Genomic DNA, 11,975 nt, shown 5'->3' on the forward strand with positions numbered 1-11,975 from the left:
CTCCAGATTATCCAGTTATATTCATCTTAGAAGGAGATAGATTTTAATCCTAAGTTGGATTGGTTTTGTTAAGGGGTAGAAGGATCTTTGTTGGAAGGAACATTTCTAAATAATATATTTTTGAATTTGAAATACTAGAAATAGAAGATGGTGTACTTTTGCACTGTATTATTTCTTTCTTTTTTTTGTCACAGTCACTGTATTATTTCAAGTTGGTGAAAATAGTGTATACGGAATGAGTTACTTGTAATTTATATAGGAACCAGGTGTCTTCCTGCACCATGTGCAGTAAAATTTTTTTTAATAGATAAATATAAATTATATTTTTAAATAAAATTTTATTAATATTTTAAATTTTCTTTTTTGTATCAATATTTTAATATAAATTTTATTTAATTAAACATAAAAATTATATTAAAAATACGCATGTATATATTTAAAATTATAATCTTAGATAGATTTTTCTATCTGATGACAAAAAAAAAGATAGATTTTTCTATTTATTTATTTTAATTAAATATATTAAATAAATTTGTAAAAGTTGCATAATTACCTAAAATTAAAATTAAACAATATTTATAAAATTTGTAGATATATAAAAAATAATGATTTTATGATTAAATTTTTATAATTTTCTAAAAAAATTGTATACATTTTTGAAAATTTTAGTAATAAAATTGTATAATTTAAAAATATATAATTAAATTATATTTTGAAATTTATAATGACATATTTGAATATATTTATTTTAATGATGATTTATGAGTTATTCCCATATTCTAAAAAAAATCCAAAAATATAAATTGACAATAAATGTAATATATGAGTTATTACCATATTTTAAAAAGTTTACCAAAAATATAAATTAACATGAAATTGTCCATGTCATATTGAACTATAAGACATGTCATCAATTTTAGTAGCCATGTCATATTTGTTTTGTGAAATTGATTGTACAAAGGACATGTGACAAAATCACTTCGCAAATATAGTTTAGGGATTTGGTAAGGGTAAATAATTATTATTTTTTTATTTTTCTCATCTCACACCCGAATAATATAAAGACGAATAAGTTAGAACATAATGCATGTCTTTTTTGATAATGTATATATACTTTAAATTTGTGTTTTTATTTATCAACTAAAAATTATTGATTATTAAAGTATAATGTATACTATTCAATTTGCTAGTCTATGTTTTTCAAAATTTAATAGGTTAATATATACAAAAAATGTTGAATTAGTTTATTTCATTTATTATTGTGGTTAAACAAGACAACTGTTTGTAAATATTGACCATAACATTTTATTCGAAACTCTATCAATTGTTTATTTTATTTTTACCACCATTAGTTTCTAATTGGTTTACTCGTGGAAAGGAAAAAATAAAATAAATTGTGTTTGTGCACCACTCTCAATATAAACATCTTCATCCTTCCAAGAGAAATACATTTTTTTTTCTTTTTTTTATCAACAAGACATTCACAGACTCATATTGACTCTGTAAACCAAATCGGTAACTCCGCATCCATGTGAACGACGAAAGACGGTTGTTTTCTAACACTGCATGCTAAGCTATCCGCCCGTAGGTTCTCCGTCAGAGGTACATGAACAATATCTGAGTTGAGGAAGCTTCTCCGTAAAAGCTTGATCCGGTTAACTTTCAAAGCGGATAAAGACATTTTCTACTGAGTGAAAAAAAACAAATAATTTGGTTAAAAATATTTACTTCAGTTATTTAGCAATCAAACCCTTACTCCCAAAAAAGAAAAAAGTTGAAGCAACAATAAATGATTAAGGGAGACATAAAACCCCACTAATAAATTATGTGAAAAGATGAGTGTGTTTTTTGCCTTAAGGTTAAACTAAAATCATGAATAAAAACATGATTATGGATAACGGCAATAAAGTGTTTCAAAAAAGAAGAAGGATAACGGCAATAACCGGTTACAAAACAAGTACACCAGACGGTGCCGCAACAACAACACCTACACCGCATAGTTTACAAGAGAAATAGTACACAGCCTGTCTTTCCTTCCTTTTCTATAGAAACTATTAAAAAAACTTCTTTAAATACCTTCTCTTCCTCCTCCTCTGCTCTCTCCATCTTCCAAGAAAGTCTTCATTTTACCATTATTTGCTCAGGTCAGCTCCCCTCTCTCTCTCTCTCTCTCTCTCTCTTCTCTCTTCCACTTTGGTTACAGTTTAATCACAATGCCATTGAACTACTTTATAAAAGTTCTGTATACTTGTCTTAAAAATAAGTTTATGTTTTGTCTGATCCAGATCTAGTTTCTCTTCTTCAGTGTTAGCTTATCATTGTTTCTGCATTATGCGTCGTCAACTTTAGCTACTTACTGTCTCTGTATATGTTAGTCTGTCGGTTTGTTTTACTCAACTTTCAAGTAATGTGCAAGATCTGATTAATTTTACACTACTTTAGTTCGTTACTTACAATCTTTGACTTTCAACTCGATGTGGAAGATCAATTCTTCTTGAAACAGATCCGGATCTGAGATTAGATTCTGTCTAGTCATTTGCTGGGTTTTCATGGGTTCTTGATAAAGATCTGATCTTTGCATTGTTTAATCGCTATGACATTAGGAGAGAGAAGAGAGTCAAGAAAGCAATGGCAAAGATGCAGTTTTCAATCTTTATCGCCGTCGCCTTCATCGTCTTCTCAGCATCAACAAACGCCAAAACCGCGAGCCCACCAGCTCCAATGCTACCACCGACACCAGCTCCAGCACCGGCCCCACACCACGTGAATCTCACGGAGCTTCTAAGCGTAGCTGGTCCGTTCCACACGTTCCTCGACTACCTCCTCTCGTCAGGAGTCATCGAAACATTCCAAAGCCAAGCCAACAACACTGAGGAAGGCGTCACGATCTTCGTCCCAAAAGACGATGCTTTCAAGGCTCAGAAGAATCCTCCTCTGTCGAACCTCACCAAGGATCAGCTCAAGCAGCTCCTCCTCTCACACGCTCTTCCTCACTACTACTCTCTTTCCGAGTTCAAGAACCTGAGCCAATCCGGCCCGGTTAGCACTTTCGCCGGTGGACAGTACCCTTTGAAGTTCACTGATGTTTCCGGTACGGTTCGGATCGAGACGCTCTGGACCAGGACTAAAGTCAGCAGCAGCGTTTTCTCCACCGACCCCGTGGCGGTTTACCAAGTGAACCGGGTGCTTTTGCCTGAAGCGATCTTTGGAACCGATGTCCCTCCAATGCCTGCTCCGGCTCCTGCTCCTGTGGTTAGCTCTCCTTCTGATTCGCCTTCTGCTGATTCTGATGAAGCCAACGCTTCTTCGCCCAAGTCGTCGCACAAGAACTCAGCACAGACGCTGGTTTTTGCTCCAGTCGCTATGGTGGTTTCCGGTTTGGTGGCATTGTTCTTGTGTTGAACAAGAAGGATGGATTTGTTTTGTTGGTTGAGTATGTTCTAAGTTACAATTGTGGAAGAGATTTGTATTACATTGTTCCAAATTTGCCTTTTTGATTTTTTTTTTCTTTTAAGCACCATTTTTATTTTATACATTTTACCATTATTATTGTCATTTATCAGTGTTTGTGAATTGAGTTCTTTCCTCCCTTTTTTTTTATTTTAGTTTATTTTGCTTCAAGCTAAGTTAAATACCTTCTTTTTTTTTAGAACAAAGATACATTAATGAGTTTCTAGCTACTACAAAATAAAAATTAATATAAATAAAAGAGAGAAGATTAAGTAGGTCTATTGTTGGACTCAATTTCGGTCAATATTCTAGATTGGGCCGAAGATAATGTGGACCGCACGACCAGAAGCAAAGATAACGCCCAACCCACGAAGACTGTTGGTACCGGATTCGTCACCGAAACCGTCCCGTTACAAGCTCTAGGTCGTTGATGGCTTACATGTCTCAGTTCAATGTTAACGGTTCAACGTTTGGGACAATTCGTGTCTTAAATGGTTTAGAGACTAAACCAACTATACGAACAAGTCAAAATCATATCTACACAAGAAAATATCCAGGATCGACATTCCTAGAAAAGAGGAAGCTGGTGCTTCATTCAAGGGACACGTGCAACAAACGTAACAAACGAAGACGAGACGAGCTGTGCCTATAAAAGGAAGAAAGATGCCGCTTCATAAGGGGGAGACGTCTGGAGAGAAACAACAAGAAATAGAACCACGTTCCCATTATTCCATTTAATAAGAAAGATAAGACTTATCACCACTTAAAGAGAGAACGGGAAGAAGACAAGATGTTTTTCTCGATGTTTGTTTCATAAAGCAAATATGACCTCATATCGGTTGAAGTCCATAATCATCTACACAGCAAGAGCAATCCTTGATCATGTTAATGGCACGAGCTCATATTCATACGATGCCATTTACAAGGATCCAACTTTTGGAGCTTACGGGGGCTTATGACCATGAATAGAGTCGATGACGTCTACGTAATGATCACGATGTCAAATTATCTCCATTACAACGAACAAGACACGAGTCCTTGTTCACCGATATTGAACCCTAAACATGTTTAGGGTTCAGCCGCCACAAGTTTTTAAAAAGACTTCCCGACCAAACTCAAACGACATCTCGTACGAGATGGTAAGAGATGAAGCCGACGTCTCACTCGAGACCGATGAAGCCGACGTCTCACTCGAAACCGATGTAACTAACATCTCTTTCGAGATAATGATAACCGAACTACGTTTAGACTTGATCCCTTGACGGGTATGTAGGCAGCTCGATCCCGAGTTTAGTCACGATCATTTTTAATCCCGATATCTCTATGATATTCGATCTGCGAATATAGTCCATTTTCGTCGGTTCAGACCTGATTATATCGTTGTGTTCAGGATATCGTTGCCCACATTATTTCTTCCCTAGTTTTTATAATCAACCACTATCAAATACTTAGCGTAGATTTTAGGATCTACGTCTATTAAATAATAATTTTTTAAAAAATTAAGGACACATACATTTTTAAAATGTTTCATTTTGGATATATGACTATATACTGTAATAAAATTATACTAGTGTTCACATTTATTTTTATCAATAATGATGAAAAGTCTCCTTAAATTTAACAACTAAATTATGACGTCATATATTATAATAAATAAGAAGATAACTAATTATATGGATATAGCTTTGTATTTGGTCCACTCAGGGTAGTAAATAAACAGAGGAAGGAAATGGCGTCTCAATTCTTCATACCATCAGCAAACGTCACCAGTGGCGGCGGAGATGCCGTTTATGTGGCGACTGTGCCGCTCAGAGCAACGGGTGGTCCTCCCCAGCTTATCATGTCAATGGCCTACTCACTAAATATATGGAATTTACAACATTTCATGGTTCTCATCAAACCATCTTCTTCAATTCCTCAAGAGGTCTCTTCATTATTCTTTTTTTTTTTTGTTGACTATAAGGTGTTTTGTATAAATGCCTCTCAACGAAAACTTATGTGGGGGGTTTCCAGGTAATCGTGTTTGATTTCCAGCCTGTTAATCCAGAAAGCGCAGAAGCAGCAGTATCAATTATATCAGGAAAATCGGTTCCAGGTTCTGATTCTCAGACAATCATATCGAATGTAATCTTGAAAGTGCAGTCAAGATTTCATAAAGTGTCTGGTCAAAGGGAGTGTAGTCAATATTATGATTTCTGACCAAAGTTCTGGTTTGGTTTGTAGGAGTAGTGATGCAAAGAAAGTTGAAAAATATTCCAAAACAAAGATGTTGGATGGTTGGATCATCCAAAGGGGAAAACGCCATGGAAATGGCAATTGAGTTTAATAGCTCATGGGAGACTGATCTTAGAGTTGGCTTTCATGATTGCCGACAGTATACCAATGGTACTATTACAAGCTTTGACTTTTGTTTTTTACATAACAAAATCTAAGTCTTGGTGTTTGTTGTCATGTTTACATTTACAGAACTTGTTCAACATCTTACCGGAGAAATACAAATTGTTGAGCGACTCGCGAGGAGCTACAGCATTTAGCATCCACCTCAAGAATGGATGACACATATGTTCACCTTTTCTACCAAGATAATGGTCAGCATTTATAAGTATATTTTAAGTTGTAACCCCGTTCAAAAACGCGGCCGTCTAGACGTTGTTCGGAGGTTCACAACGGCGAATATGCCTAAATCGGTGTAGCTAGGTGTTGACCCGCGTTGATCCGCGTAAGACCGCCTAATTCCCACGTAGACCGCCTAAGTTTTTTTCGTTTATATAAAGTTAAAACACGGTTGATTATTTTTTTACTCATTATTGACAGATTTGTGTAATTATTCATTACTAAATAATTACAATTAGCTATCAAACCCAAAACAACACATAATTACTTTATTTAAGGATTTTTTTTGTACCAAACACACCATAATCTAAATGTTCGACGAATAAAAAATAAACTGTTTAAAATTATATATAAAAATTATATAATTATGTCTAAGAACATGTGTCATAATGTTTAAAATTAGCGAAATATATTATAAATATATTAAATTATATTTAAAATTAGGCTCCGCGTAATCCCTGAGTACTCTTCGATTTTTCGGTAACTTGGTAGGACCGGGGTTACGCAGCGTAGTTCCGAATAGGGGTTTTAACTCATTGGTTTAAAACGTTATTTAAACAAGTAACACCAAATGAAAAGTACACAAACCAATATTATTATTCTTACTTCTTGTTGTGTTCCAACGGGAGTGTTGATCAAAGGAGGAACACAGAGAGTAACAAACTAACCAGTCACATCATCTATTTTAATCTTCCTCTATAGATTTCCCCTGACAATAAAGATGCAAGCATGCTAGCTCCTTCTCTTTCTTTCTCCATCCTCATCCTCATCCTCATCCTCTCTTCTTTTTACCACGAAAACGACGCCCATTATTAACCTCATACTCTTCATCTTCTTCTGATTCTTCGTTATACACATAAGGAACGTAGATGCTTGACTTGAGTAGCGTTGGATCTTTAACATTAAGATCCTCTACATGGTCAGCAAATCTGTAGGATCTACTACAATCGTCTACAAAGACGTGGACTCTCCTCGGATCGTTGGAAGCTCCATGGTATTCACCAAAACCCTGGATCTCAAAGCGTCGAATAGTATTCCCTTCAGGATTGAAGTAGTAAACATAAAACGGTTGTCTGGATGTATAATCCGCCATCGACAAAACAATTTCGCCCGTAGAAATCACTCCAACGGCCGAAACGTAACTCGGGAAGAGCTTATCGACCTTCAAAGCGTAGGCGTACTTGGACCACTCCTGTTTCTCCACATCCTCAAGAACCCATACCCGTAACTCAATAGCATCATCGCTCAGATCATCATAGTAAACCACACCCAACTTACCGTTATAGTTAATCAATTCGCACAAGCTCTCCGGATAAAGAAAGCTGAACTTCTCAGACCTAACATCAAAGCAAGCTATCACATACCTAAACTTGTTCCTATTAGGTATAGAAATTGTATATTATTATTGATAGAGGAAAGCTCTGATATATACATAGTATATCATGTACAAGAAAGGAAGTTTAGAATATACGACATTATGGACAAGAATATGAACGTTAGTGATTGATCTACTTTCTATATCTAATATGCCCCCTCAAGATGGACCGCCATTGGTGAGTCCAATCTTGATGCACAAGCTGTTGAAGCGTGGACGTGGAAGAGGTTTAGTGAGGACGTCAGCGAGCTGATCCGCGGATGAGACGTGTGAGATGCACGGATGACCAGACTGAACATGGTTTCGAACAAAATGATAATCAAGTGCCAAATGCTTCATTCTAGAATGAAAAACTGGGTTGGCAGCTAGGTAGGTTGCTCCAATATTGTCACAATATATTGTTGGTTTGACCGTGCTGCGGAGACCAAGTTCACTGAACAGAGAGATCAACCAACACACCTCGGCTGTTGTTGAAGCAATCGAGCGATATTCTGCTTCTGTTGAAGACCTTGCAACTCCTGTTTGCTTCTTTGATGACCATGCAATAGGATGTCTCCCGTAGTAGACAATGTAAGCTCCAGTGGACGTGTAATCGTCCTTATTGCCAGCCCAATCAGCGTCAGTGAAGGCATGAAGAGATGGAGTGTTGTGGCGCGGGAAGAAGACACCATGAGAGATGGTTCCGGATAGGTATCACAAGATTCTTTTGACTGCTGTCCAGTGCTCATCTGTGGGCTGATGCATGTACTGAGACATTCTGTTGACCGCAAAGGAGATGTCGGGTCTTGTTAGAGACAAGTATTGAAGACTTCCAACTACTGCTCTAAACTGTTTAGGATCATCAAGCGGGTGGCCAGACTTGAGCGTGAGCTGCTCGGTGGAACACATCGGTGTAGCTACTGCCTTGGCATTAGTCATGTTGTTCCGGTGAAGTAAATCTGTAATGTAACGTTTTTGTGTAAGTAACAGACCAGTAGATTTATGAGTTGCTTCAATACCAAGAAAATATGATAAACTGCCAAGATCTTTAAGAGAAAAATGCTGAGAGAAGGATTGAACAAATCTGTTTATGTGATCAGTGTTGTTGCCGGTGAGAATGATATCATCAACGTAGACCAGCATATACATCAAGACTCCATTGGAGTTGTAGATGAAAAGACTTGCATCCGCGTAGGAGTTCCTGAAACCACAAGAGAGAAGATAAGTTTTAAGTTCATTATACCAAGCCCGTGGGGCTTGTTTTAAACCATATACAGCTTTTCGTAGTTTGCAGACAGCAGTGGGATTATCCTTGTCTACAAAGCCTGGTGGTTGCATCATGTAAACTTCATCAGTAAGATGTCCCTGCAAGAAAGCATGGTTAACATCAAATTGTCTCATTTGCCAGTTGCTAGACACGGCAACACTGAGTACAAGTTGGATGGTTGCTGGTTTGACAACTGGACTAAATGTGTCACGATAATCAAGCCCTGGTCGCTGACTGAAACCTTTAGCTACAAGCCTCGCTTTGTAACGTTGGACAGATCCATCAACATTTCGTTTGATAGTAAATATCCATCGGCACATGACAATATTATGTGCAACAACATAGGAGACTAGATCCCACGTTCTGTTCTCTAGTTGAGCATTTATTTCCTCAGCCATTGCTTTTCGCCACTGAGGATCTTTGAGAGCTTCTGCTACAGATGTTGGAATTTTGTCCAGGAATGGAGTGACTGTGGTGCACAGATTAAGTTTGTTGACTGGTTTTCTCTGGTGAGTTGATACTCTAGTTGGAGCCGGTGGTGGAGTTGTGGTGTTCGGAACCGATGTAGCTTCAGTATTGACTACAGCTGTTGGTGATGACGTAGAGGGGATAGGTGATTCTTGCTGAGTCGTGACAATGATAGGAGAAGGTGTCGCACTTGGCAATGATTGAGCTGAAGCTGGATCAGGCTGTTCAGGTCGATTTGTTGCAACCGATGGAGATGTTGTGGTCTGAGCAGGAGAGGTTCGTAAAAGGATAGACATACTCATGAAAGACAACATGCCTAGATGTGTAGATGCGAGAAGTGGTTCTATCTAAACAGAAATAAGCACTTTGGGTTGTTGAGTAACCAAGAAAGACACATGGTGTGGACCTCGGATCTAGTTTATGTGAAGCATATGGTCTTAACCATGGAAAACATAAGCACCCAAAGATACGAAGTTTTGAAAAATTAGGAGTTTGCCCAAAAAGTATTTGAAAAGGAGATTTTAAAGACAGGTTTGGAGTGGGCATTCGTTTTATAAGATATACAGCCGTTGCTAAAGCATAAGTCCAATAAGACTTAGACATGGAAGCATGAGACATCAATGATAAGCCGGTTTCGACAATATGCCTATGGCGTCGTTCAGCTATACCATTGTGTTCCGGCGTATGAGGAGGAGTTGTAAGATGAGAAATTCCATTAATTGATAAAAAGGATTTTAAAGCAATAAACTCTCCCCCATTATCTGTATAAAGAGTTCTCAGTTTGGTTTGAAATTGATTTTCAACCAATGCTTTGAATCTTGTAAAAACATCAAGAACCTGAGATTTTTGTTTTAACGGATAAAACCACGTATATCGGGTAAAATGATCAACAAAAATGACATAGTACTTGAAACCATCTATAGAAATCAATGGAGAGGACCACACATCAGAGAAAACTATATCTAATGGACAAGTAGAAACAAGAGTAGAAGTGGCAAATGGCAGTTTATGCATTTTATTAATGGAACAAGCAGTGCAAGGTTTGTTTAATAAAGCCTTAGAGGAAATCGGCAAATCATAAGAAGAAACCATAGTTTGAAGAATAGAAAAAGCAGGGTGTCCTAATCTAGAGTGCCAATCAGATAGAGTAGTTCTAATAGCCGAAGCATAAGATAGAGATGGAGACTTGGCATGATTCCGACTTGGCCACTGGTACATTCCATCTTTAGGTGTTCCTTGAAGACGAAGCACCCCCGTAGTCAGATCTTGGACCTGGAAATATGTTGGTGTAAAGGTTACAGAAACATTATTAGCTGAACATAACTGAAAAACTGAGATGAGATTCTTATCTACGGATGGAACATAGAGAACGTTATTTAATAAAAAAGGATGTTTGAGAGAGGGAAGAGATAAAGAACCAGTATGAGAGATGGATAGACCAGAACCATCTCCAAGTAAGACATCATCGCCTCCATTGTAAGGAGCATGTAAGGACAAATTCGCAAGGTCTGATGTCATGTGGTGGGAAGCACCGAAATCTAACAATCATTTAGATGTATCGCCTGTCATCATGGCTGCATTTGCCCGAGGATGCCACTGCTGTTGTTGGTTTGGTTGATACGCATTTCCAAATGGCATGTTCTGCCATTGTTGTTGTTGATTCGATTGTTGCTGTTGAGATCCACCACGTATGATTCTGAACTCCGGACAATTTTTGGCAGTATGACCTTGTGTCCCACATGCTTGACATCTTCCAAGATATGGCTTGGACTGACGATTGTTGTTGTTGAAGTTTCGGTTGTTGTTGTTGTTGTAGAACCGCGGGTTGTTGTTTCTTTGGTTTGGACGCCAAGTGTTCTGTTGTGCCTGGGTTTGAGTTGCATTGGTTGTGATGGGAGTTTGTGTCGCTGCAGCTGGTTCCTTGCAAAGGATCATGGCCTCACGATTGAGTAAGCGTTCGTGGAGTTCATGGAAAGCTATTGGCGTATCACGGCCGTTGACTGCATCAATCTCTGGTTTATATTCTTCACCCAAGCCAGCAAGGATTTGCTCTGTTAGATCTTCAGGATCCAGAGGCTTCCCGAGAAGAGCTAAGTCATCTGCTTTGGTTTTTATGGCACGAAGATACTCAGTAATGGTGCTTGTACCTTTAACACTCGTACGGATCTGATGCTTTAATTGCAGTATGTGCCCTCTGGTGGGTTTTCCGAATGTTGTTGCCAAGATATTCCACACTTCATATGTGGTATTCTCCATGGAAACCAGAGGTTGGATCGGTAATGAGATGGATCCAATGATTGCACTGTAGAGAAGACGATCCTGTCTTCGCCATGGAGCATAATCCGGTGATGTTAGGAGTTTTCAAGGCTCATAAGACAAATGTTGTAGTATAAATGACTGTCGAACCAGTTCTGAGAGATGTGAAAGCACCGAGAATGCAAGTAATCACTTAATCTAAGTGCAACCAATGGTTTTTAAAAGGGTTTTTAAACTATAACTAACTAAAAGGGATAACTAAATGATACTCTCTTAACTATGGGAAAAGAGAACTCATGGATATAGGGATTAGACATCGGGTGATCAAGTTTCGAACTAAGGATGGCAAACGATCAATCAAACTATCAACCTTAAGCTTAGACACAATCCTAAACAAACTCTATGTCTAGATGAATGTTCATTTACTAACACAATCCAAGCATCAAATGTCTTTGGTTGAACGATATGAAAGTAATCATAACTAGCAAGTCCAATGGCTATCTTAGCACCTCTAACAACAAATGTCTTTGGCAAAGTATGCTAAAAGCTAGGAAGAGTTGTCTCGGG

The 11,975-nt window shown here is 37.7% G+C and overlaps 2 protein-coding genes across 2 annotated transcripts; both read left to right on the forward strand.

Moving 5' to 3' along the window:
* The first annotated feature begins 1,939 nt into the window (after window positions 1-1,939).
* LOC106335725 (fasciclin-like arabinogalactan protein 7) lies at window positions 1,940-3,594 on the forward strand. The gene is made up of 2 exons (XM_013774322.1): window positions 1,940-2,144; window positions 2,604-3,594. The coding sequence occupies exon 2, from the start codon at window positions 2,629-2,631 to the stop codon at window positions 3,400-3,402; it is 774 nt and encodes a 257-aa protein (XP_013629776.1). The 5' UTR covers window positions 1,940-2,144; window positions 2,604-2,628; the 3' UTR covers window positions 3,403-3,594.
* Window positions 3,595-5,133: 1,539 nt separating this feature from the next.
* LOC106335726 lies at window positions 5,134-6,250 on the forward strand. Its single transcript, XM_013774323.1, has 4 exons — window positions 5,134-5,374; window positions 5,464-5,545; window positions 5,674-5,835; window positions 5,917-6,250. Exons 1-4 carry the CDS (start codon window positions 5,180-5,182, stop codon window positions 5,982-5,984), a joined length of 507 nt encoding a protein of 168 aa, XP_013629777.1. The 5' UTR covers window positions 5,134-5,179; the 3' UTR covers window positions 5,985-6,250.
* The last annotated feature ends 5,725 nt before the right edge of the window (window positions 6,251-11,975 follow it).

Source organism: Brassica oleracea, chromosome C3, assembly GCF_000695525.1.
Source record: "Brassica oleracea var. oleracea cultivar TO1000 chromosome C3, BOL, whole genome shotgun sequence".
NCBI classification, from domain to species: Eukaryota; Viridiplantae; Streptophyta; class Magnoliopsida; order Brassicales; family Brassicaceae; genus Brassica; species Brassica oleracea.

Bases quoted from the DNA above. Each gene is read 5' to 3' on its own strand.
- LOC106335725 (XM_013774322.1), top strand. From the start codon at position 2,629: ATGGCAAAGATGCAGTTTTCAATCTTTATCGCCGTCGCCTTCATCGTC.
- LOC106335726 (XM_013774323.1), top strand. From the start codon at position 5,180: ATGGCGTCTCAATTCTTCATACCATCAGCAAACGTCACCAGTGGCGGC. The intron at 5,546-5,673 runs GTTCTGATTCTC...TTTGGTTTGTAG, and splicing joins ATCAGGAAAATCGGTTCCAG to GAGTAGTGATGCAAAGAAAG. The intron at 5,836-5,916 runs GTACTATTACAA...TTACATTTACAG, and splicing joins TTGCCGACAGTATACCAATG to AACTTGTTCAACATCTTACC.